Raw genomic sequence first — 26,477 nt, forward strand, 5'->3', positions numbered from 1 at the left:
TGCGTTCAAAAAACTCCGGCTTATTAGTGATTCCCAGAGCCCAAAAAAAGTCTGCGGGCTATAGAGCGTTTTCTATTGGGGCTCCAGTACTATGGAATGCCCTCCCGGTAACAGTTAGAGATGCTACCTCAGTAGAAGCATTTAAGTCCCATCTTAAAACTCATTTGTATACTCTAGCCCCTAAATAGACCCCCTTTTTAGACCAGTTAATCTGCCATTTCCTTTATTTTATGCTCTGTCCCCCTCTCCTTTGTGGAGGTGGGGCACAGGTCCGGTGGCCATGGATGAAGTGCTGGCTGTCCAGAGTCGGGACCCGGGGTGGACCGCTCGCCTGTGCATCGGTTGGGGACATCTCTGTGCTGCTGACCCGTCTCCGCTCGGGATGGTTTCCTGCTGACCCCACTATGGACTGGACTCTCACTATTATGTTAGATCCACTATGGACTGGACCCTCACACTATTATGTTAGATCCATTATGGACTGGACTTTCACACTATTATGTTAGATCCACTATGGACTGGACTCTCACACTATTATGTTAGATCCACTATGGACTGGACTTTCACAATATTATGCTAGACCCACTCAACGTCCATTGCACCGGTCTCCTCTAGAGGAGGGTGGGGGGTCACCCACATCTGCGGTCCTCTCTTAGGTTTCTCATTGTCATCCCACTGGGTTGAGTTTTTCCTTGCCCTGATGTGGGATCTGAACCGATGATGTCGTTGTGGCTTGTGCAGCCCTTTGAGACACTTGTGATTTAGGGCTATATAAATAATCATTGATTGATTGATTGATTGACTCAAGATTCAAGGACTGTATATCTAAGAGTATAACAGCTTTATGTAGTGCAATGAAAGATTAAAAAAAAATGCTCAGTTTTGTAAGTATTAAAAGGACACATTTATTAGAAAACCAAGACTTCTAGCAATATTTGCAGTTGTAGCATTTTGTTAATATGAAGGTGAAACATGTAACAAAGACAAGCATATGCTTAATTGAAATGTTTACAAAAGCCTATAATTCAGAAACTATTGAAAGAACTGTTTCATGCTTGTATAAGGTCTGTTGAATCTAAAATCATATTCAACTTCCATCCATCCATCCATCCATCTTCTTCCGCTTATCCGAGGTCGGGACGCGGGGGCAGCAGCCTAAGCAGGGAAGCCCAGAATTCCCTCTCCCCAGCAACTTCGTCCAGCTCCTTCCGGAGGATCCCGAGGCGTTCCCAGGCCAGCCGGGAGAGATAGTCTTCCCAACGTGTCCTGGGTCTTCCCCGCGGCCTCCTACCGGTCGGACGTTCCCGAAACACCTCCATAGGGAGGCGTTCGGGTGGCATCCTGATCCACAACATCCGCAGTCGAGGTCAGCAGAACACAATCCTCACCATACACGGTATTGATAGTGCACTGCTTCACCTTCCTGAGGCGGCAGATGATGGTCCAGAATCGCTTTGAAGCTGTCCGGAAGTCGTTTTCCATGGCTTCTCCAAACTCCTCCCATGTCCGAGGTTTTGCTTCCGCGGCCGCTGAAGCCGCACACCGCTTGGCCTGTCGGTACCTTTCCACTGCCTCCGGAGTCCTTTGAGCCAAAAGAACCCGATAGGATTCCTTCTTCAGCTTGACAGCATCCCTCACCGCCGGTGTCCACCAACGGGTTTTGGGATTACTGCCACGACAGGCACTAACCACTTTGCGGCCACAGCTCCAATCAGCCGCCTCGACAATAGAGGCACGGACTCAATGTCCAGCACCTCCCTCGTGACATGTTCAAAGTTCTTCTGGAGGTGGGAATTGAAACTCTCTCTGACAGGAGACTCTGCTAGACGTTCCCAGCAGACCCTCACAATGCGTTTGGGCCTGCCAGGTCTGTACGGCATCCTCCCCCACCATCGCAGCCAGCTCACCACCAAGTGGTGATCGGTAGAAAGCTCCGCCCCTCTCTTCACCCGAGTGTCCAAAACATAAGGTAGCAAATCCGATTACACAACGACAAAGTCGATCATGAAACTGCGGCCTAGGGTGTCCTGGTGCCAAGTGCACATATGGACACTCTTATGTTTGAACATGGTGTTCGTTATGGACAATCTGTGACGAGCACAAAAGTCCAATAACAAAATACCACTCGGGTTCAGATCCGGGCGGCCATTCTTCCCAACCACGCCTCTCCAGGTTTCACTGTCGTTGCCAACATGAGCATTGAAGTCCCCCAGTAGGACAAGGAAATCACCCGGGGGGGCACTTTCCAGTACTCCCTCGAGTGTATCCAAAAAGGGTGGGTACTCTGAACTAACGTTTGGTGCTTTAGCACAAACAACAGTCAGGACCCGTCCCCCCACCCGAAGGCGGAGGAAAGCTACCCTCTCGTCCACTGGGTTGAACTCCAACGTGCAGGCTTTGAGCCGGGGGGCAACAAGAATTGCTACCCCAGCTCGTCGCCTCTCACTGCGTGCAACGCCAGTGTGGAAGAGAGTCCAGCCCCTCTCGAGAGAACTGGTTCCAGAGCCCTTGCTGTGCGTCGAAGTGAGTCTGACTATATCCAGCCGGAACTTCTCCACCTCGCACACTAGCTCAGGCTCCTTTTCCCCCAGCGAGGTGACATTTTACGTCCCAAGAGCTAGCTTATGTAGCCAAGGATCGGACCGCCAAGTGCCCTGCCTTCGGCTGCCACCCAGCTCACAGCGCACCCTATCTCCATGGCCCCTGCTATGTGTGGTGAGCCCATTGGAGGGGGGACCCACATCCCCCCATGGGTACAGGCCCGGCCACCAGGCGCTCGCCATCGTGCCCTAACTCCGGGCCTGGCTTTAGAGGGGGGCCCCAGAGACCCGCGTCCGGGCGAGGGAAATCGGAGTCTCGGTATTTGCATTTCCATAGAAGTCTTTGAGTAATCAAATGTTTTATTATTATCATTATTGTTATTTATTTATTTATTTGATATTATTAGGGGTAGGGGTTAGGGTTAGTCTCATTCAGACTGAGCAGCACTACAAACAACATAAAATATACATTCATATTAAACATGCTGTGTTTTTAAACTACATTTAGCACAATCACTGTTTAAATGTTTATATATCCCTGCAGCTTCTATGACTGTTTCACACTTGTGTTTACTGACCTGATTCTTAAACCTGAACATCTTATCACACACAGTGCAACTATACGGTTTCTCTCCAGTGTGTGTTCTCATGTGTGTGGTCATGACTAGCTTGCTGGAGAAACTCTTCTTACAAACAGAGCAAGTAAAAGGTTTCTCTCCAGTGTGTGCTCTCATGTGTGTGGTCATGCGTCCCTTTCTGGAGAAACTCTTCTTACAAACAGAGCAAGTAAAAGGTTTCTCACCTGTGTGTGTTCTCATGTGTAATATAATTTCCTGCTTAGTGTTGAATCTTTTAGCACAAGCTGAGCAAGCAAAAGGTTTCTCTCCAGTGTGTGTTCTCATGTGTGTGGTCATGTTACGCTTTCTGGAGAAACTCTTCTTACAAACAGAGCAAGTAAAAGGTTTCTCACCTGTGTGTGTTCTCATGTGTAATACCATTTCCCACTTAGATTTGAATCTTTTAGCACAAGCTGAGCAAACAAAAGGTTTCTCTCCAGTGTGTGTTCTCATGTGTGTGGTCATTTGTTGCTTCCTGGAGAAACTCTTCTTACAAACAGAGCAAGCAAAAGGTTTCTCACCTGTGTGTGTTCTCATGTGTCTGGTCATGTGTTCCTTTTTGGAGAAACTCTTCTTACAAACGGAGCAAGTAAAAGGTTTCTCACCTGTGTGTGTTCTCACATGTAATATAAGTTCCTTCTTAGTGTTTAATCTTTTAGCACAAGCTGAGCAAGCAAAAGGTTTCTCTCCAGTGTGTGTTCTCATGTGTGTGGTCATGTCACCCTTTGTGGAGAAACTCTTCTTACAAACATAGCAAGCAAAAGGTTTCTCTCCAGTGTGTGTTCTCATGTGTGTGGTCATGGTTTGCTTTGTGGAGAAACTCTTCTTACAAACAGAGCAAGTAAAAGGTTTCTCTCCAGTATGTGTTCTCGTGTGTCTTGTAAAATTACTCTTCTTTCTAAATGATTTCCCACATTCAGAGCAGTCAAAGTGTTTGTTGTTAGTGTGATGTCTCGTATCACCTTTAGAGTCATTTTTACTCTCCAAAGGTTTTTGGATGTGGTCACTGTGATCAGAAGAGTGTGACATCATGTGGTCCATGTCTGACAGTGGAGCAAAGATGCTGTCTGGTTCTGACTTGATATCTTCACAATGCTCTCCATCAGCTTCTGTGATGTGTTGACTTACAAGCTCCGCCCCTCTGTTCTCCTCACTTTGACTGTGATGAAGCTGTAAGGACTGAGCTTCATCTTCATCATGAAGCTGCTCCTCTTTAATGTGGGAGGGGGCCTGTAGCTCCTTCTGTCCCACACTGGTGTGCCACTCCTCTTCATGACTCCCCGCTGACACCCGCTGGACGTCTGCAGAACAAATGAGGTGTTACTGTATTGAAGTTTGCAGTATTCAAACTATTGACATGTGAGCTAGGCCAAATAGACAGTGATGGGCAAGCTACCTGGACAATGTAGTAAGCTAAGCTACAAGTTACTCTCAATTAAATGGAGCTAAGCTATCCTCAGAGAATTGTAGCACGCTACACTACAAGCTACACTGCAAAAGTAGCTTGCCACATCAAATATATATATATATATATATATATATATATATATATATATATATATATAAATATATAAATGCTGTTAAATGTAGCTTTAATGTGGCAAGCTACTTTTGTAGTGTAGCTATATATATATATATATATATACATATATATATATATATATATATTTATACATATACATATATATATATATATACATACATATATATATGTATGTATATATATTGGCCCACATGTATAATATCAATGTTTATGTTGTCCATGGAAAGAAGTTAGTAAGAAGCAAAAGAAAAACAACCAACCATGGATGACAAAAGGACTGAACATGTAAGAAGGAATACTACAGACAATTATTAAAGAAGAATAGAAACAACATGAGAGCAACATGGGGCATCCTAAATAGCATAATTAAAAATGCTGCTAAGAAAGATTACCCCCAGTACTTTCTACATGGAAATACAAAAAATGACAATATGAACCAAATAGTTGAACGTTTTAATGATTACTTTGTTAATATCGGAACAAATGTGGAACAAAGATTTCCAAATGCAGATGATGGATCAGTTGAGGACTTGAGTGAGCTCATAGACAGAAATCCCAATTCCATGTTTCTTAAGAACGTGACAAAAGAAGAAATAATCAAAATTGTAAAACATTGTAAATCCAAGACCTCAACCGACTGTCATGGAATAGATATGGTAACCATAAAAAAGGTTATAGAAGACATTTCAGATCCTCTGACATACATCAGCAACGTATCATTTCTAACCCGCAAATTCGGTGACAAAATGAAAATTGCGAAAGTCGTACCAATTTATAAGAATGGAGACATACACCAGTTTACTAACTACACACCAGAATTCACAGCTAATATGTCAACATGGATAGCATTAATCCAAATAACAGAGGAAATGAGCATTGTAATAGATGGTAAAGAATGTGCGGCCGCAGTATTCATGGACTTAACTAAAGCATTTGACACAATTGTCATGTCTGTGTAATCATGTTTTTGTTTTAAGTCATGTTTTTGTTTAGTTATAGGAATCTTTGGTTTCTGGCTTTTCACTCCCTTGTCTTGTTTGCATGATTATCCATTAGTTTCACCTGTTCCACGTTTGGACTCATTGTGCACTCTTGATTGTCACCATAGCAACCCATTAGTTTTCACCTGTCACGTCACGCACCTGTTTCACGCCTTGAGTCACGCACCTGTTTTCGTTAATCATGTCTGTAGTATTTAAGTTCAGTGTTTTTCAGTTTGTCTTTCTGACGACCTCACACCACATTTATGCTCTGTCCATGCCTGTTACTTCTTTCCATGTCAATTCCTCAAGCAACTATTTATGTCCAAGCCAAAGTAAGTTGTTGTTCCATGTTTAGTCTTTTTGGTTTCATAGTTTGTTCTCCGCCATTGTGCGTGTTTTTTGTTTGTACTTTTTTGCTATAGTCTTTTGGTTTCATAGTTTATTCTCCGCCTCTGAGCGCGCTTTTTGTTTATTCCTTTTTTTTTATAAATATAAATAAATCATGTACCTTCATTCCCGTCTCGCCCGTGCCAACTTTCCGTTGCATCCCGGAAAAGCAAACTCCCAAGATCAAGTCGTGACAGTAGGTCGTCAGCAGACCCGCTTTTCCGCACCTAAGTTGGCCGAGTTGGATAGATTGGACGAAGGAACGTGGGAGGTCCTGCGCGCCATGGAAGCCGAGACGCTTCGCTATTCCCCCAGGGAGCGCAGGGGAATGATGTGGGGGAATGGAGGCAAGCTGGTGCCGATCGGCGCGTCGCTCCCGTCCCGGAAACGTCGCCAAGGACGGGGAAAGACTTCCGCGAGCCGGCAGAACACGCCACTCCCACAAGCCCCTCCCCCTCCGGGCGGAAGCAAGCAGGAGCCAGCCCGGCTTCCACAGGATGACATCACAGCCCAGGAATTTTTTTTCAATACTGTTTCTTTAAATCACCCGCCTCCAGCTAAAAACTCTAATGCCATGTCTTTGATAAAACATTATCAAAACATGTTTTTAGAAATCAGGTCTAGTCAGTCACAGCCATCCCAATTTCATGCCCCGCCCCCCAAGATTCATGCCCCGCCCCCCAAGACTCAAGTCCCGCCCCCGTCACAATTTTTTTCTTTTTTTTCCGCCCACACAACCCCAGGTGGGGGATAAAGAAAAATATTGTGGCCAAAATAAAGGGGACATTTCTGCCCTCCCCCGCCCACCCCTACAGAGAGTTCCAGACCGCAGGGAGCGCGTCTGGTATCCGCCCCTTGAGGGGGGGGCTGGGGTCGGGAGTTGTGTAGGTGGGGTGGCTCTGCATCACCATGTCAAGCCACAGCCTCCCTCACGGCCGCCACCACCAGTCTACCGACCTGTCAAGCCACAGCCTCCAGCACGACCGCCCTCACCAGTCTTCCGACCTGTCAAGCCACAGCCTCCAGCACGACCGCCCTCACCAGTCCTCCGACCCGTCAAGCCACAGCCTCCAGCACGACCGCCCTCACCAGTCTTCCGACCTGCCAAGCCGCAACCCCCAGCTAGGCCACCTCCACCTGCTCCACGGCTAGCACCAGTCGCAGCTCCACGGCTAGCACCACGGCTAGCACCTGTCGCTGCATCTGTTGCCGCACCAAGGCTAGCACCAGCTCCACCACGCCAAGTTCCACGGCAGACTCCAGTACCCGCACCACGCCTAGCCGCATCATGCCAAGCTCTGGTACCAGCTCCACGCCCCCAAGCACTGCCAAGCCAAGACCAAGCACTGCCAAGCCAAGACCAAGACCCTCCACGCCAAGTCCAAGACCAAGACCCTCCACGCCAAGTCCAAGACCAAGACCCTCCACGCCAAGTCCAAGATCAAGACCCACCACGCCAAGTCCAAGACCCTCCACGCCAAGTCCCGCCAGTCGCAGCTCCACGACGCCAAGTGCCGCCAGTCGCAGCTCCAAGACGCCAAGTGCCGCCAGTCGCAGCTCCACGACGCCAAGTGCCGCCAGTCGCAGCTCCACGACGCCAAGTGCCGCCAGTCGCAGCTCCACGACGCCAAGTGCCGCCAGTCGCAGCTCCACGACGCCAAGTGCCGCCAGTCGCAGATCCACGACGGCAAGACCCGCCATGCCAAGACCAAGACCCGCCATGCAAAGACCAAGACCCGCCATGCCAAGACCAAGACCCGCCATGCCAAGACCAAGACCCACACCAAGACCAAGACCAAGACCCGCCATGCCAAGACCAAGACCCGCCATGCCAAGACCAAGACCCGCCATGCCAAGACCAAGACCCGCCATGCCAAGACCAAGACCAAGACCCGCCATGCCAAGACCAAGACCAAGACCTGCCATGCCAAGACCAAGACCCGCCATGCCAAGACCAAGACCAAGACCCGCCATGCCAAGACCAAGACCAAGACCTGCCATGCCAAGACCAAGACCCGCCATGCCAAGACCAAGACCAAGACCCACACCAAGACCAAGACCCACACCAAGACCAAGACCAAGACCCACGCCGAGCTTCGTTGCTGGACGCGTCACGCCGAGCTTCGCCGCTGGACGCGTCACGCCGAGCTTCGCCGCCTGACTTGCCACGCCGAGCTGCCACGCCTACCAAGTTGACGACGCGCCTGCCTTCTCGTCGGCTACGGATATGGCCGCTACCTGGTCGCCCGCCACGCCAAGTGCGCCCACCTCCCAGTCGGCCACGAATGTGGCCATTCCCTGGGCGCCCGCCTCGCCTGCTGCAGCGGCGTTCCACTCGCCGCCGCCACTTGACTTTGCCTCGGTGGATTCGGGGCCACTTGGGCTGGCGACCCACCGCCATGTCCCCCTCCCGCCCTCCCATGACTCTTGTTAATTTTTTTATGGACATCTGGTATCTGTCCTTAAGGGAGGGGCTCTGTCATGTCTGTGTAATCATGTTTTTGTTTTAAGTCATGTTTTTGTTTAGTTATAGGAATCTTTGGTTTCTGGCTTTTCACTCCCTTGTCTTGTTTGCATGATTATCCATTAGTTTCACCTGTTCCACGTTTAAACTCATTGTGCACTCTTGATTGTCACCATAGCAACCCATTAGTTTTCACCTGTCACGTCACGCACCTGTTTCACGTCTTGAGTCACGCACCTGTTTTCGTTAATCATGTCTGTAGTATTTAAGTTCAGTGTTTTTCAGTTTGTCTTTCTGACGACCTCACACCACATTTATGCTCTGTCCATGCCTGTTACTTCTTTCCATGTCAATTCCTCAAGCAACTATTTATGTCCAAGCCAAAGTAAGTTGTTGTTCCATGGTTAGTCTTTTTGGTTTCATAGTTTGTTCTCCGCCATTGTGCGTGTTTTTTGTTTGTACTTTTTTGCTATAGTCTTTTGGTTTCATAGTTTATTCTCCGCCTCTGTGCGCGCTTTTTGTTTATTCCTTTTTTTTGATAAATATAAATAAATCATGTACCTTCATTCCCGTCTCGCCCGTGCCAACTTTCCGTTGCATCCCGGAAAAGCAAACTCCCAAGATCAAGTCGTGACAACAATTAATCATGATATTTTAATAACAAAACTAGAACGATATGGCATCAGAGGGTTGGTCTTGAACTGGGTAAGAAACTATTTAACCAACAGGAAGCAACATGTGAAGATGGGTGAAAATATGTCAACACAGCTAGATATATCTTGTGGTGTACCCCAGGGATCAATACTGGGACCAAGATTGTTTCATCTTTATATAAACCACATTTGTAAAGTTACAAAGGACTTAAAGTTAGTTTTATTTGCAGACGACACAACTGCTTTCTGTTCAGGAGAGAACACACAGAAGATAATACAAATAATAACAGAAAAAATGAACACATTAAAAAGATGCTTTGAATATCTTTGAATTTCAGTAAAAGTAAAATAATAATATTTGGTGAAAGTAGAAGCGAGCATCAAACACAAATACAAATAGACGGAATAGACATTGAAAGGGTAAAATAAACCAGATTTTTGGGAGTATTAATAGATGATCAAATTAACTGGAAATCTAATATACAAAATATAAAACATAAGGTGGCAAAAACATTTTAATAATGAATAAAGCAAAATATGTCCCGGGCCAAAAATGACTTCATATTCTCTACTACTCACTAGTGTTACATATCTGACTTATTGTGTAGAAATATGGGAAATAACTACAAAAGTACACTTCATTCATTAACTGTGTTACAAAAAAGATCAGTTATAATAATACATCATGTTGGATATAGACAACATACAAACACTTTATTTATTGAATCACAAATACTGAAATTCCACCACATAGTGAATTTGCAAACAGCTAAAATGATACACAAAGCAAACTATAACCTGCTAGCCAAGAATGTACAACAATTCTCTACTAAAGAGGAGAAATATAATCTGAGAGAAAAATGTAATTTAAAACATTTGTATGCACGTACAACACTTAAGACCTTCAGTATATCAGTATGTGGAATTAAATGATGGAATGGATGAAGCAAAGCAATCAAACAATGTACTAATATGATCCACTTCAAGAAACTCTTCACACTTAAAGTGTTTACAAAGTACAAAGAAGAAGATAAACATTCTCAATTTATTTCATCCATCATTCATTTTCTACATCATCTTACTCATCTCACCATATGAAATATAACTTACTTCACTCATTATTATTTATTTATTTTTATTGTGATTACTTATGGAGTATATTGTGAATACATTGAGAACAGGAAGTGAACAAAAGTTTTAGCAACTGTTATGTAAAAGAAAAGGGGTAGAATTAAATAAGCTCTGCTTCTTCCTACTTCTTTTCCAACATGTTGAAAAGACAAACTGGAAATTGTGATGTATCATGTTGTATACATGCATGTGTGATGTATCATGTTGTATGCATGCATGTGTGATGTATCATGTTGTATGCATGCATGCGTGATGTATCATGTTGTATGCATGCATGTGTGATGTATCATGTTGTATGCATGCATGTCTGATGTATCATGTTGTATGCATGCATGTGTGATGCATCATGTTGCATGCATGCGTGTGTGATGTATCATGTTGTATGCATGCATGTGTGATGTATCATGTTGCATGCATGCGTGTGTGACGTATCATGTTGCATGCATGCGTGTGTGATGTATCATGTTGTATGCATGCATGTGTGATGTATCATGTTGCATGCATGCGTGTGTGACGTATCATGTTGTATGCATGCATGTGTGATGTATCATGTTGTATGCACACATGTATGATGTATCATGTTGTATGCATGCATGTGTGATGTATCATGTTGTATGCATGCATATGTGATGTATCATGTTGTATGCATGCATGTGTGATGTATCATGTTGCATGCATGCGTGTGTGATGTATCATGTTGTATGGATGCATGTGTGATGTATCATGTTGCATGCATGCGTGTGTGATGTATCATGTTGTATGCATGCATGTGTGATGTATCATGTTGTATGCATGCATGTGTGATGTATCATGTTGTATGCATGCATGTGTGATGTATCATGTTGTATGCATGCATGTGTGATGTATCATGTTGTATGCATGCATGTGTGATGTATCATGTTGTATGCATGCATGTGTGATGTATCATGTTGCATGCATGCGTGTGTGATGTATCATGTTGTATGCATGCATGTGTGATGTATCATGTTGCATGCATGCGTGTGTGATGTATCATGTTGTATGCATGCATGTGTGATGTATCATGTTGTATGCACACATGTATGATGTATCATGTTGTATGCATGCATGTGTGATGTTTCATGTTGTATGCATGCATGTGTGATGTTTCATGTTGTATGCATTCATGTGTGATGTATCATGTTGTATGCATGCATGTGTGATGTTTCATGTTGTATGCATGCATGTGTGATGTTCCATGTTGTATGCATGCATGTGTGATGTATCATGTTTGTATGCATGCATGTGTGATGTATCGTGTTGTATGCATGCATGTGTGATGTATCATGTTGTATGCATGCATGTGTGATGTATCATGTTGCATGCATGCGTGTGTGATGTATCATGTTGTATGCATGCATGTGTGATGTATCATGTTGTATGCATGCATGTGTGATGTATCATGTTGTATGCATGTATGTGTGATGTATCATGTTGTATGCATGCATGTGTGATATATCATGTTGTATGCATGCACGTGTGATGTATCATGTTGTATGCATGCATGTGTGATGCATCATGTTGTATGCATGCATGTGTGATGTATCATGTTGTATGCATGCACGTTTGATGCATCATGTTGTATGCATGCACGTGTGATGTATCATGTTGTATGCATGCACGTGTGTTGTATCATGTTGTATGCATGCACGTGTGATGTATCATGTTGTATGCATGCATGTGTGATGCATCATGTTGTATGCATGCATGTGTGATGTATCATGTTGTATACATGCACGTTTGATGCATCATGTTGTATGCATGCATGTGTTATGTATCATGTTCTATGCATGCATGTGTGATGTATCATGTTGTATGCATGCATGTGTGATGTATCATGTTGTATGCTTGCATGTTCCAAATAAACTCAAAGTCAAGTCAACTCAACTCAACTAACACTTGGTGGACATTCGAGTCACAAAATGCAAATGGAGTCTTGTTGGTGTATTTTGGATGGTTTTCGAGGACCTCCCATTGGCTCCATTGCAAGTGGACTTTTATTTACATTTATGAGTTAGAATTAGGGCTGGGTGATGTATGGAATCTACTGGATATATTGTGGGTTTGTCTCTGTGCGATATAGAAAAAGACTATATGGTGATATTGGAGTATACGTTCTCACACAGTTGCTTTTAGCTGCAGGTAGCTGAGATAGGCTCCAGCGCCCCCCGCAACCCCAAAGGGAATAAGCGGTAGAAAATGGATGGATGGATGGCATTACACTACAGGCTCTTCTCACTCTTTCTTGTCTCTCTTCTTCTCACAGAGACATAAAACAAGCGCACCTTCTTACATACGTCACATACTGTCACGTGTGCAACTTCGTACGCTCTCACGGAGCAGACAGGTAGCGGCATGGTAACGTTAGCTGTGGTGCTAGTGGTAATATGAGAGAAAGAAGGTGCCAATCTGGTAACAAATGAAGGAATAATTCATTCCCCCCAAAAAAACAGCAGAGGGTCCATCGTCTGGCGGTGGTTATGCTTCAAGCGGGTAGATGGTGAACAAGTATGCGGCAAAAGCGTTGCTACAAAAAGTAGCAGCACTGCTAATGTAGCATCATTTGAAAAGTCACCCGCTAGAGAATGAGGAGTGCTTGAAACTCTGCATGTCAACATCTCCGTTCAGTGCCACACCCACAAAATGCCCAAGCAACCATTTCCAGATCAACACCGTATGAAACAAATAGTCAACAACAGAAGGAGAGAACGTCCGCAGGAACCTACCACATAGTGAAGGACATACACTATTTGATTTCCTATTATGCAGCTCATTTTTATTTGACACTTATTGAAATATCTTGTGTGACATCATGCACAAAAGTGCACTTTATTTGTTTTAAACTATTGTAGTGGCATTCCGTACAGAAAGTGTACTTTAATTTAGTGTTGTTTTGATATGTCATCTTAGTGACATCATGCACAAAAGTGCACGAATAGCTTGTTTTAAAATGTCTCTGACAATCTTGCACTTTGTTTTGAAATGACATGAATGTTTGTGCCACTGCTTAATAACTGTTTAATAAATACACTTTTGCTAAATTGACTTAGTTGTGGTTTCCCTCTCTGCATGAAAGTTTAAAAGTAGCATATATTAATGCAGTATGAAGAAAGATGTTTTAATGTAGACACATAGAATCATCATACTGCTGTGATTATATGCATCAAGTGTTCATTCAAGGCTAAGGCAAAATATCCACGTGACATGGACTAAACATATCCACATATATATGGTGTATTGTGACATGGCCTAAACATATCCACATAATAATAAAAGGCCATATCGCGCAGCCCTACTTAGATTGCGATTTTTTTTTTTATATATATATATCCACCATCATGTCTTTTATAATGATTGTGAACGATTGTGAACGATCGAAAAATTCCCCCAAAAAGTGCAGTTCCCCTCTAAATTCCAATGATTAGATTTAAGACTTGAAGTGTATAAGCATGAAGTGATGAAGCCTACTTGGCTGAGTCTTCTAAGACAAAGTGAACAGTCCAGTTGTGATGGATTGAATGCCCTGAGAATAAAATGATATGTGCTTACTTGGACTGTGATGAAGCTGTGAGGACTCAGGTGCTTTGTCTTCATGCTCTTCAGTCTTCACAGAGACAACAGTCAGTGGAAACTTGCTGACATCATCCTCCTCCTGCCCTACAACACACTCTCCCTCCTCTTCCTCTTTCATGTGTGGATCCTCCTCTTCCTCTTTAATGTAGGTGGGCTGTGGATCATCCTCTTCCTCTTTAATGTAGGTGGGCTGTGGATAATCCTCTTCCTCTTTAATGTGAAGGGGCTGTTGAACGTCTGTTGGGTAAATAAGTAAATAAGATAAAGAGAGAATAGAAATAGTTTTGGACTTACACTGTTAACACAATGACATTATTTGTGTTCTTTCGTGTGTTGTGTTAAAAGTGTGTAGCAAAACAACCAATAAAAACACGGGAAATACTTCCTTTTGTCCCAGTCACTAAAATTCATTCAAAAGTGAGCACAAAAACAGACTTGGAAATTTGATGAGGAGCAAGTTTGTTTTATAAGTACAAGGCAGCATTGATTGAGGCATTCTTAACTTTACACTCACTGATATAAAGTGTGTAAATATTTTATTCTGTATACGGTCTATGATACCTAAACTTTATCTCTAAACTTAACCATAATTTGTGGTGTAGAATGACGTCTGGAACTCAAGATAGTTCCACATGTCTGGGAACGCCACCGACGGATAATCCTTGATATTACTCAACAAATCTTTAGGGATCCATTCCGTTTCATAATTAGATTTGTTTCTCGTATCTGCTTTTCGCAGGAAGATCTAGGCCATGGGGTGTTTAAACTAATTTTAGATGGGGGGGCCACATGGAGAAATATCTATTCCAAGTTGGCCGGACTGCTAAAATTACGGCAAGATAACGTAAAAATAAAGACAACTGCAGATTATTTTCTTTGTTTAAAAATAGAACAAACACATTCTGAAAATGTACAAATCAAAATGTTGTTGTTTTTTTACATACAATAGTACTCTATCTTTAGTTGTCCTTTTTTACACTTTCAGAATCAATTGTGATAATGTTCATCAGTCAACTCATTGGTGTTCATTTTCAATCTATCAAGATAAATAAATAATATCAAAATCAAATTACAGGATATTATTGATGTAGTTTGCTCATTTTCCCCAACTGGTGCGCTAACATAATGTGTTTTAGTTGTGTTTTACATATGTCACATCGTCTGCAAAGATACAAAGAATTGCTATTGCGAACTCTAGAGGACACATTTAGAACAACAGTTTCTTTCATTCAAAAATTTCGACTTATTTTTTTACTTAGCAAACTCATCCCGTTGGCTGGATAAAACCTGTTGGAGGGCCTGATCCGGCCCGTGGGCCGTATGTTTCACGCCCCTGATCTAGGCCCTTTGTGTAGTTAGAGAGTTGCTAGCTGCACAACAACCATCTTGGCTTGATTGATCAATAAGTTTTTTACTTCCCAGAAGAAGTCGCTTGACTGAATACAAATACGTCAGGTTCAAACACGGAACTATCTATTAAACGAGACAAGAAGCAAGGAATCAGGCCGAGACAGAGTTCAATTTTGCTCATGAGGAAAAACATTTGGGGCTGCACATTCAGTTACATTCTCCCACAACGCTCTGAGGGGCAGTCCCACGCGCTCCTCTATTTATTCAGGAGTTCCCTAGTTAACATCACTGAGGCTGCTTCTAAGGTGAGGCGACACATATTACGCAAGCAACCCCAGTATCACAATACGTGATTATTCAGAATGCAGATGTGCTTGAGCTGGAGATTTAGCCCTGGCTCTACTTTGTCTGCGTGTTGTCGTCTTATCTTCGTTAAGGTACTTGAAGTCCGTCCTTGGCTGTTTTAGCGGGCTGGAAGACAGAAACTGCTGCTGCGAGACAACTTGCAGTGGAAGATAACAAGTTAGGTCAACACTTCCTGGTTCCTGCTAAGTTGCAACTTGTGCTTGGTTTACTCGCACAGCATGAATAGGAATCAAAGATGGCAGCCATGTCTATTCTGTGTTCAGTGTGTTCTTACCTGAGGTCTGAGTTTTTGTGTTTTTTATGTATGAGATTTTAATTCATTTTAGTCTGAATGAGTGGTACTCTGCAAGATAAACAAATTCTCTGCAGAGTGGGATTTCTGGTGGATAGTTTCTCATCAAATGTCACTGGATTTCCATAGACTTTGGCCTACCTATAATCCACCTGTTCAGGTAGCAGTAGCAGACAGCTAGCACCATTCGGCCTGCCTGCTATCCTTCCACCATCAGCCTGACTGCTGCTTGCCTTCCACCATCGGCCTGACTGCTGCTAGCCTTCCACCATCGGCTTGACTGCTGCTAGCCTTCCACCATCGGCCTGACTGCTGCTAGCCTTCCACCATCGGCCTGCCTGCTGCTAGCCTTCCACCATCGGCCTGACTACTGCTTGCCTTCCACCATCGGCCTGACTGCTGCTAGCCTTCCACCATCGGCCTGCCTGCTATCCTTCCACCATCGGCCTGACTGCTGCTAGCCTTCCACCAATAGCCTGACTGCTGCTAGCCTTCCACCATCGGCCTGACTGCTGCTAGCCTTCCACCATCGGCCTGCCTGCTAGCCTTCCACCATCGGCCTGCCTGCCAGCCTTCCACCATCGGCCTGACTGCTGCTAGCCTTCCACCATCGGCCTGACTGCTGCTAGCCTTCCACCATCGGCCTGCCTGCCAGCCTTCCACCATCGGCCTGCCTGCCAGCCTTCCACCATCGGCCTGACTGCTGCTAGCCTTCCACTATCGGCCTGACTGCTGCTAGCCTTCCACTATCGGCCTGACTGCTGCTAGCCTTCCACCATCGGCCTGCCTGCCTGCCAGCCTTCCACAATCGTCCTGCTTGCTAACCTTGTAAATGGTAAATGGGTTATACTCTTTGACACTATTTCCACATTCACCCATTCACACACACATTCACACACTGATGGCGAGGTCTGCCATGCAAGGCGCTTACCATGACCCATCAGGAGCAAGGGTGAAGTGTCCTGCTCAAGGACACAACAGACGTGACTAGGTTGGTAGAAGGTGGGGATTGAACCAGGAACCCTCAGGCACGGCCACTCTACCAACCGCGCCACTAGCCTTCCACCATCGACCTGCCTACTAGCCTTCCACCATCGACCTGTCTACTAGCCTTCCACCATCGGCCTGCCTACTAGCCTTCCACCATTGACCTGCCTGCTAGCCTTCCACCATCGACCTGCCTACTAGCCTTCTACCATCGACCTGCCTACCAGCCTTCCACCATCGGCCTGCCTGCTAGCCTTCCACCATCGGCCTGCCTGCTAGCCTTCCACCATCGGCCTGCCTGCTAGCCTTCCACCATCGGCCTGTCTACCAGCCTTCCACCATCGGCCTGTCTGCTAGCCTTCCACCATCGGCCTGTCTACCAGCCTTCCACCATCGGCCTGCCTGCTAACCTTCCACCATCGGCCTGCCTGCTAGCCTTCCACCATCGACCAGCCTACCAGCCTTCCACCATCGACCTGCCTACTAGCCTTCGATCGACCTGCTGTTTGCCTCCAGCCATTGGCTTCGTCTACGGGCTTCCACCCATCGGCCTTGGTTGCTGGTCTTCAGCCCTGTCTGCTAACATCTTCAAAAATAGTAAAACAAGTAACTTCTCCTCTCACTATGTCACAAATTATTATATTGTGTTTTATACTTTTGTGTGGTTTTACTGGTGTCCCAAATGGGTCTGGTCACCCCACTCACGAGCAATGCTACTTCAAGATGACAACTTTGATAATTTGACATTTCATCATAGTGGCAGCTACAAAATAACCTCGGCCTTATCTCAGTTGAAGATTTCTGTGACTTTGGACAAAACAAAATGGCTGCATACTATGGTAGAGTCCATTCATTCTTATTGTTTCCTTGTTTTGAGAGATCACGTCAACATTACTGCATCCTCCCCTATTGTGAGCACTTACTTTCACAGATTAAAGACCGACTCAAAAGATGTTAACTTTAAACGCAAATGTTTAGTTATATTATTGTTATTGCTCTCAGGAAATGTTGAGACTAATGCAAGCCCTGATACACCTACACAATGTTTTACACCTGCGGATTTTAAAACTAGATCTGGTCTTGGGATTATTCATATCAATGTTCGGGGTTTACTTCCTAAACTGGATATGATAAAGATCTGGATAAACTCAACAAATATTGATATTGTAGTCTTATCTGAAACTTGGCTTAAACAATCTGTGCTTGATAAAGATATTTACATTCATGGCTATAATGTCTATCGTACTGACCGACAAAGAAAAGGTGGTGGAGTGGCCATATATATTAAGCAGAGGTTTGATGTTAAATTAGTGCTCTCTGAATCAGTAAGTAAAGAACTTGAACTGTTAGCACTTGAAATTGAATTAGCTAGAATTCACCACATTATGGTAGTGGGGTGTTATAGGCCTCCATCTGCCCCTAGTAATTCCCTATCTACTCTTGTGAAGCTTCTGTCTCAACTGAAATACAAGGAAATAGTGATTTGAACTGGGACTGGCTCACATCTGTGTCTGACTCTTTGAAAGCACAGTGTGAATCTCTAAATTTAACACAATTAATTAACTCAGCTACAAGACCTAATCCTAAATGCCCTCGAAAAGCTACACTCATTGACTGAATTCTAACAAATATGCCCTTTAAATTTGTTGCATCTGGTGTTTTCCCTAATGATGTGAGTGATCATTGTGTGATTGCAGTAGTGCGAGACACAAGGATCCCTAAAAGCAAGCCTCGTCTTCTTGAAAAACATAATATGAAATTATTTGAGACGCAAGCATTTTTACACGACTTGCAACTTTTTAATTGGGATAGAATTGCTCTTTTTGATAATGTTGAACTGGCTTGCAAATATTTTCACGAAAACTTCTTGAGTATAGTGAACAAACATGCCCCTTTTAGAAAATGAAGGGTTAAAGGACGTGACAATCAGTGGTTTACATCGGACCTGTCAGATGTATTGCATGAGCGTAATGCTGCTTGGGCCAGGGCACGCAAGTCAGGGTTAGAAGCAGAGTGGTTGAATTTTAGACAATTAAGAAATCACTTTACCTCTCTCCTTCGGAAAGGCAAATCAGAATTGTATTTCTCCACAACAAATGAAAACCACAAACACCCAAAGAAGTTTTGGAAAATCATCAAATCTTTGTCCGCCTGCTGTAATTCAGTCAATCTCCCACCTAGTATACTTGTTGATGGTGTCAGAGTAAGTGACAGAAGAGAAATGGGTAGTCATTATAATAATCATTTTATTTCCTCTGGTTTTTTCTATAATTCTGACAACTCTACTGAAGTTCCGCTAACTCCGGAAAGAACCGTTGAAAATACCCAGGTTTTTAACTGTACACCCTTTACCACAACAGAGGTCATGAGGGCTCTAAAACAACTTAAACCTAGAAAGCCAGCTGGCTCAGATAAGTTGGAGCCGCTCTTCCTAAAGTTGGCAGCTGAAATTATAGCTGGACCACTGACTCACATTTTTAACCTTACTCTAATTTCAAATGAAATCCCCTTGGATTGGAAATCTGCCCTTGTAATCCCCCTATTAAAAGGAGGTGACCCTAGTACCGTATTTTCCGCACCATAAGGCGCCCTGGGTTAAAAGCCGCGCCTTCAATGAACGACATATTTCAAAACTTTGTCCACCTATAAGCCGCCCGGTGTTGTAAGCCGCATCTAACTGCGCTAAAGGAATGTCAAAAAAACAGTCAGATAGGTCAGTCAAACTTTAATAATATATTAAAAACCAGCGTTCTAACAACTCTGTTCACTCCCAAAATGTACGCAAATGTGCAATCACAAACATACGTATATCAACATGGACAGAGCTGCGTGAAAAAAGCCACCCGGCCTCTTCGCGTAAACTTAAACTTACCTTAACCACTCGCTCATCTTTTCTTCATCCATCCCTTCGAGTTAGCTTTTATGATGACGCTGGCTGGAAAGGTCTCTTTTGGCAAGGTCTTCCTTTTGAATATCACCATGGGTGGAAGTTTCATTAGCATGGCAAGCTAGAACCACAGTGAAGGATGACTTCTCATTCCCTGTGGTGCGAATATTCACCGTACGTGCTCCCGTTCCACAGTGCGGTTCACAGGAATATCAGTTGCTGTGAAATACGGTAGTAATCCGTGTGCGGATGGAGAGATTGCGTCTTTTCATGAACCGGATCCTTGTCGCTTTGTAGGAGCCATTTTGTGGTCTTTACAGATGTAAACACACAAAGGAAATGAAACGTACGGTGATATCCGCGCGCTTTTTCTTCTTCTACGCGGGCGGGTGGTTGCTTACAGTAGAAGAAGAAGCACTTCCTGTTCTATGGGGGCGGGTGCTTACCTTGGCGGTTGCTTGCGTAGAAGAAGAAGCGCTTCCTGTTCTACCGGGAAAAAAGATGGCGGCTGTTTACCGAAGTTGCGAGACCGAAACTTTATGAAAATGAATCTTAATATTTATCCATATATAAAGCGCACCGGGTTAAAAGCCGCACTGTCAGCTTTTGAGTAAATTTGTGGTTTTTAGGTGCGGCTAATAGTGCGGAAAATACGGTAATCTAAATAATTACAGACCAATCTCTAAACTCTCTGTTCTGGCAAAAGTGCTTGAATCCCTTATCAGTGAACAGATAAAAGACTTTTTGGACACCAACTTTATTCTGTCACCATTTCAGTCAGGTTTTGGCAGAAATCCCAGTACTGTTACTGCTGCTATGAAGTTTATAAATGATGTAACTGAAACTCTTGACAAAAAGCAGTGCTGTCTGTCCCTCTTCGTTGACTTTTTCAAAGGCATTTGATACTGTTGATCATGTCATTTTAATCAAACGTCTTTCAGCTATTGGTTTTTCTCAGCAAGCAGTTGGATAATTTGCAAATGACCTCACAAGCAGAGCTCAGGCTGTTCAGATAGAAGGTTCCTTCTCGGACGTACTGCAAGTGGAAAAGGGTGTCCCTCAAGGTTCTGTGTTGGGCCCATTATTAATTAATAATTAATAATGTTGGACAGAATATTCCGAACTCAACTTTCCATTCCTACGCTGATGATACTGTCATATACTGCACAGCACCCATTCCTGCTGAGGCCTTTAAATATCTACAACATGCATTTGACAGAGTACAAGAACAACTTTGCTATCTTCAACTGCTTTTAAATGCAGAGAAAACAAAGTGTATGTTCTTTACCACATCAAAAATTGTAAGATCAGCACTGTGTGAGAACATTTGAACGAGAAATGGGCAACACATTGTGTTAGTATCTGCTTTTAAATATTTAAGATTTGTAATTGATGACCACTTGAGTTTTAAGGAGCACATTCAGTATGTTGTAAAAAAAACTGAAACTTTTACTGGGATTTTATTATAGAAACAAGTCTTGCTTTTCTTTTACTGTGAAACGGAAAATGGTGGAAACAACCTTTTTACCTGTTATTGACTATGGAGATGTGTTGTACATGAATGCTACTGCTGGTTGTCTCCACAAGCTGGATAGTGTGTACCACGGGGCACTGAGATTCATCACCAACTTACTCACCATTGTGTGTTATACTTAATGGTTAACTTACTCACCATTGTGTGTTATACTCAATGGCTAACATACTCACCATTGTGTGTTATACTCGATGGTTAACTTACTCACCATTGTGTGTTATACTCGATGGTTAACTTACTCACCATTGTGTGTTATACTCAATGGTTAACTTACTCTACATTGTGTGTTATACTTAATGGTTAACTTACTCACGATTGTGTGTTATACTCAATGGTGAACTTACTCACCATTGTGTGTTATACTCAATGGTTAACTTACTCACCATTGTGTGTTATACTCAATGGTTAACTTACTCACCATTGTGTGTTATACTCAATGGTTAACTGGACATCTTTATGTGCTCGACGCCTCCATCATTGGTATGTGTTCATCTACAAAACCATTCTGGGTATCACCCCATCTTATCTGTCTTGTCTTTTAACAAAGAAACAAGGAAGTCACAATCTTCTTTAAATGAATGTTCTGCAATGTATCGTCCCCAAAGTAAGAACTGAACTGGGCAAGAAAGCATTTAGGTTTTCAGCAGCGAAGGCTTGGAATAACCTACAATCCAATATTCAACTTCAAACCCTTGTTACAATGAATGAGTTTAAAGCTTCTGTGAAAGGATTGCAGTCTACCTTGTCTGTATGCACATGTGTTATGTCAGCAAGTTTTAATGTTGTACATTTTATGTTGTATGTGTTGTTTACTGTTTTTAATGTAACCTTGCTGCTGCCCTCTTGGCCAGGTCTCCCTTGGAAAAGAGATCTTTGATCTCAATGGGATTTTTACCTGATTAAATAAAGAAAAAAAAAAGAAGAAAAAAAACAGCTGTTTATTTGAAGTCTTAAAGAAGTCAACTATGTGTGCAGTGCAAGGTGAAATGCAGTTATGTCATCTTCTTGTCAATAACACACACATCAAACTTTTGCATGTTGTTGCTTCCTTATTTGTCATTATTCAAAGCTGATTTTAATGTGTAGCAGCGGCAGCTGAACTCAATGTGACAACGTGTCATAGTTACATCAGTCAGCTGGAATTAAAAATACAAATAGTTGTGTCGTTAGTCCAGAATCTTCACGGTCCTCATGGACGACATAATTAGGAACCAGCACTAAAAAAAAATGGTACTTGGTATACATCTCTTATCTTTAAACCTTTTAAATATGCTGACATATGTGCTGCTAAAGGTAAATAAACAGTAGCCATATTGAATGTTTGCCTTCATTTGACCAGGTGAGGTAAGGAGGACGGCCTCTAGGTCACATGGTTACACCCCAGCAATTACACTGTTGATGATTGATGAGCATTCATTTTTAAATTGACGTGTTTAAAAGCAAGTATATCTCCATCTTTAGTCATAAATGTGGCCCCCGGATGAACATGTGTCACAAACATTGTATTAGATGATATGTATATATATATCAGCCTTCATATGACCCTTCTGTTTTTCTGCATTTCTCTTCTGTTTTCCATCAGTTTGAGCCGGTGTCCTTTTCTTTTTTAAGTGACACAGTTAGTCATATGAAGCCCTCTGGTTCTCCTGCAGATGCCCTCCCACCTCGCCTGTTTAAGGAGGTACTTGCTACTATTGGACCAAGTGTCCTTAACATTATCAATAGTAGCCTCTCTTCTGGAATAGTTCCAGTAGAGTTTAAACATGCAGTGGTACGACCTCTACTTAAAAAACCCAGCCTCGACCCCTCTCTCCTCTCTAACTTCAGACCTATCTCTAATCTTCCATACATTTCCAAAATATTAGAGAAGGTTGTCTACAGTCAGTTGTTGCCCTTCTTAGAGGATAATGGTATCACTGAGCTGTTCCAGTCCGGTTTTAAAGCCCTCCACAGCACAGAGTCAGCGCTTCTAAAAGTTTTTAACGATATCCTCCTGTCCACTGATTCTGGTAAATATGTTGTCCTGGTGCTTTTAGATCTGTCTGCTGCGTTCGACACCGTCGACCACGCCACCTTAATCACTCGTCTTGAGAACTGTGTGGGCATTAAGGGCGCCGCCCTCAACTGGTTCCGGTCGTACCTAACCGACAGGAGTTTTTGTGTAAAAGTAGACAGTTTTATGTCGTCCACAGCTCCTTTACCACATGGGGTCCCCCAGGGCTCAATCCTTGCCCCAATTTTATTTGCGCTTTACCTTCTCCCCCTTGGTTCTATTTTTAGGAAGTACAGTATTGCATTTCATTTTTATGCCGATGATTGCCAGATTTATTTTCCCATGGCACAAAATAACACGGTTCAACGTCTTATTGACTGCCTGCACGACATCAAAGTCTGGCTTTCAGCTAACTTCCTGAGCCTAAATGAAGATAAAACAGAAGTTATGTTGTTCGGTCCAAGTCGCTCTCCCTCCCCCAACGTTGACCTCGGCACTCTGACCCCGTATCTCAGCGACTGTGTCACAAACCTGGGGGTAAAGTTTGACTCAGATTTTAAATTCGAAAAACAAATCAGCAGCGTCGTTCAAAAAAGCTTTTATCAATTACGCCAAATAGCGAAAGTGAAACCGCTTCTATCAAGACATGATCTTGAGAAATTAATCCACGCTTTTATCTCGACTCGTCTTGACTACTGCAATGCCCTGTATGTTGGCATTAGCCAGGCCTCCCTCGCCCGCCTGCAGCTCGTGCAGAACTCTGCTGCTCGTCTGCTAACACAGACCCGCAGACGTGAGCACATCACCCCTATTTTAGCGTCCCTTCACTGGCTCCCTGTGCGTTACCGAATACATTTTAAACTCCTTTTATTTGTTTTGAAATGTCTAAACAACCTCGCGCCAACCTATCTCTCCGACCTCCTTCAGCCTTACTGCCCCACCCGATCCTTAAGATCAGCCGATCAGCTGCTGTTGACGGTCCCTGACACAAGGCTGAAGCTTAGAGGTGACAGAGCTTTCGCCGTTGCTGCTCCCAAGCTCTGGAACGACCTACCCCTGAGTGTTAGACAAGCCTCCTCTCTTCCTGTTTTTAAATCTCTCTTAAAAACATACTTTTATTCCATGGCTTTTAACACTGAATGATATCCATCCTGCAATGGCGCCCCATAATACACCTGCTGTGATCCTGTTTTTATGTTTTTATGTTTTTATTAATTCTATTTTAATTATTTATTTTTTTATCGTGTTCTGTTTGTGTTGTGTTGTGTTTGCTCGGTACTCGTTTTATCTTTTAACCTGTTCATTGTACAGCACTTTGGCTACCCCTGTGGTAAATTTTAAATGTGCTCTATAAATAAAGTTGATTTGATTTGATGTGGATGTTGTGCTTACTTGGACTGTGATGAAGCTGTGAGGACTCAGGTGCTTTGTCTTCATGCTCTTCAGTCTTCACAGAGACAACAGTCAGTGGAAACTTGCTGACATCATCCTCCTCCTGCCCTACAGGACACTCTCCCTCCTCTTCCTCTTTCATGTGTGAGGGCTGTGGATCCTCTGAAGTGAAACTGTCCCCCTGCAGATGAGGGAGACATTCTTCTTGGTGTCCAATCAGCTGATGGATGTCTACAGGACACAAACAAAACACATTTTAACTCCTACATGCTAAATATTAAATTGTACATGAAATATAGGGCTGTGGCTATTGAAAATGTTATTAATCAAGTGTTCTACTGGAAATGTTTTCGATTAATCGAGTAACTGGATAAAACATAGTGTTGCTTGGTTAAAGACAAATTTAAGCGACTTTAAGACATTTCACTTAATAATGAACGGCCAATTGGTTTGAGATGGTATGAGATCAAGATGTCATCTTTAGATCAGGCTTTGTTTTTTCCACAATCACTGCCACATTAAAAAGTACCAATGATTGTCACACACACACTAGGTGTGGCCAGATTGTTCCCTGCATTTGACCCATTAACCTTGATCACCCCCTGGGAGGTGAGGGGAGCAGTGAGCAGCAGCGGTGGCCACGCCCGGGAATCATCTTTACGGTGATTTAACCCCCAATTCCAACTATTGATGCTGAGTGCCAAGCAGGGAGGTAATGGCTCCCATTTGTATAGTCTTTGGTATGACACAAGCTACTGATCTCAGGGCGGACACTCTAACCACTAGGCCACTGAGTAGGTGGATGTAGCAGGTGTTGTAGTAGGTTAATAATATGAAGGAAATAACAGGTCAGTATAGCTTTTACACACATAAATAACTTGTCAAACCTGCCAGCTAGCAGGCTAGGTTTACAGCGTCGGTTACCAAGGTAACTGACTCTGACTTTGTCTTACCTCTCTTATTTTTGGAGGTCAAACTCTGGAGCTTTACATACTCAGGAGTTTGCACTTAACCTGCTCTCTGGAATATTCCCCCGGTGACTGTGTGAGTTTTGTGTAAACATGTTGATACACTTTGTTACAAACTGAGAGGAACATCAACCTCTCATAAATATTGTGTGTCTGAACATCCTCACATGACAATTCATCTTCCTATAGACAATCTATTGAAGAAAAGTGTTAATAATAAATATAAAGTTAGTAAAGATGTGAGAGTAAGAAGTAAACAAACCTGTTGTGTGTAACACAACTTGATGTTTTTCATGTTGTCGCTCCTTCTCCTCTTTTGTTGGACAAAGTTCCTCCTCGTACTCTGCTATGGTTCTTTCGCACATTTTCACACAATCACAACACTTTACACTCACACTTGATCTCTGCTTAGCGATGTGTTTTCATCTCTCTTTGTTAGCAGCTAACAAGCTAAGCTAACTAGCAAGCTAAGCTAGCTGGAGAAGTGCGCTCAGACTAATATACAAACAGTTATTATTACTCTATTTAATAGAGTGTAATAAAGGACATATATGTGTACATGGACGCACAGATTAAGAACACTGAACTGTGACGACTGCAATAACGTCTTCACCGTCAGACGCCATCTTGCTTTATCCTCGCCGTGTTTGCTTCGCGCGCAGTCTTGTCAGATCTCGCGAGAGAAACAAGTACAAACCAGCTCTTTCCAGATCTCGCGAGAGAAACAAGTAACCAGCTCTAAATATGAGCTTATATTTATACATTGTATTTATTTACTCTAACCAACTATGAAATGATA

General features: G+C 43.3%; 1 protein-coding gene across 1 annotated transcript; it reads right to left on the minus strand.

Annotated features, from left to right (window-relative positions):
* Positions 1–2,483: 2,483 nt before the first annotated feature.
* On the minus strand, positions 2,484–26,320 carry LOC133570495 (uncharacterized). The gene is made up of 4 exons (XM_061923170.2): positions 25,941–26,320; positions 24,711–24,941; positions 13,886–14,146; positions 2,484–4,458 (listed from the first exon to the last, which is right to left on the minus strand). Exons 1-4 carry the CDS (start codon positions 26,041–26,043, stop codon positions 3,017–3,019), a joined length of 2,037 nt encoding a protein of 678 aa, XP_061779154.1. The 5' UTR covers positions 26,044–26,320; the 3' UTR covers positions 2,484–3,016.
* Positions 26,321–26,477: the final 157 nt, after the last annotated feature.

This window comes from Nerophis lumbriciformis, linkage group LG28, assembly GCF_033978685.3.
Source record: "Nerophis lumbriciformis linkage group LG28, RoL_Nlum_v2.1, whole genome shotgun sequence".
NCBI lineage: Eukaryota > Metazoa > Chordata > Actinopteri > Syngnathiformes > Syngnathidae > Nerophis > Nerophis lumbriciformis.

Coding starts and splice junctions, on each gene's coding strand:
- LOC133570495 (XM_061923170.2), bottom strand. CDS start 26,043: ATGTGCGAAAGAACCATAGCAGAGTACGAGGAGGAACTTTGTCCAACA. Junction 24,942..25,940: donor AGTTGTGTTACACACAACAG/GTTTGTTTACTT, acceptor TGTGTCCTGTAG/ACATCCATCAGCTGATTGGA. Junction 4,459..13,885: donor ACAGCTTCATCACAGTCCAA/GTAAGCACATAT, acceptor TTTGTTCTGCAG/ACGTCCAGCGGGTGTCAGCG.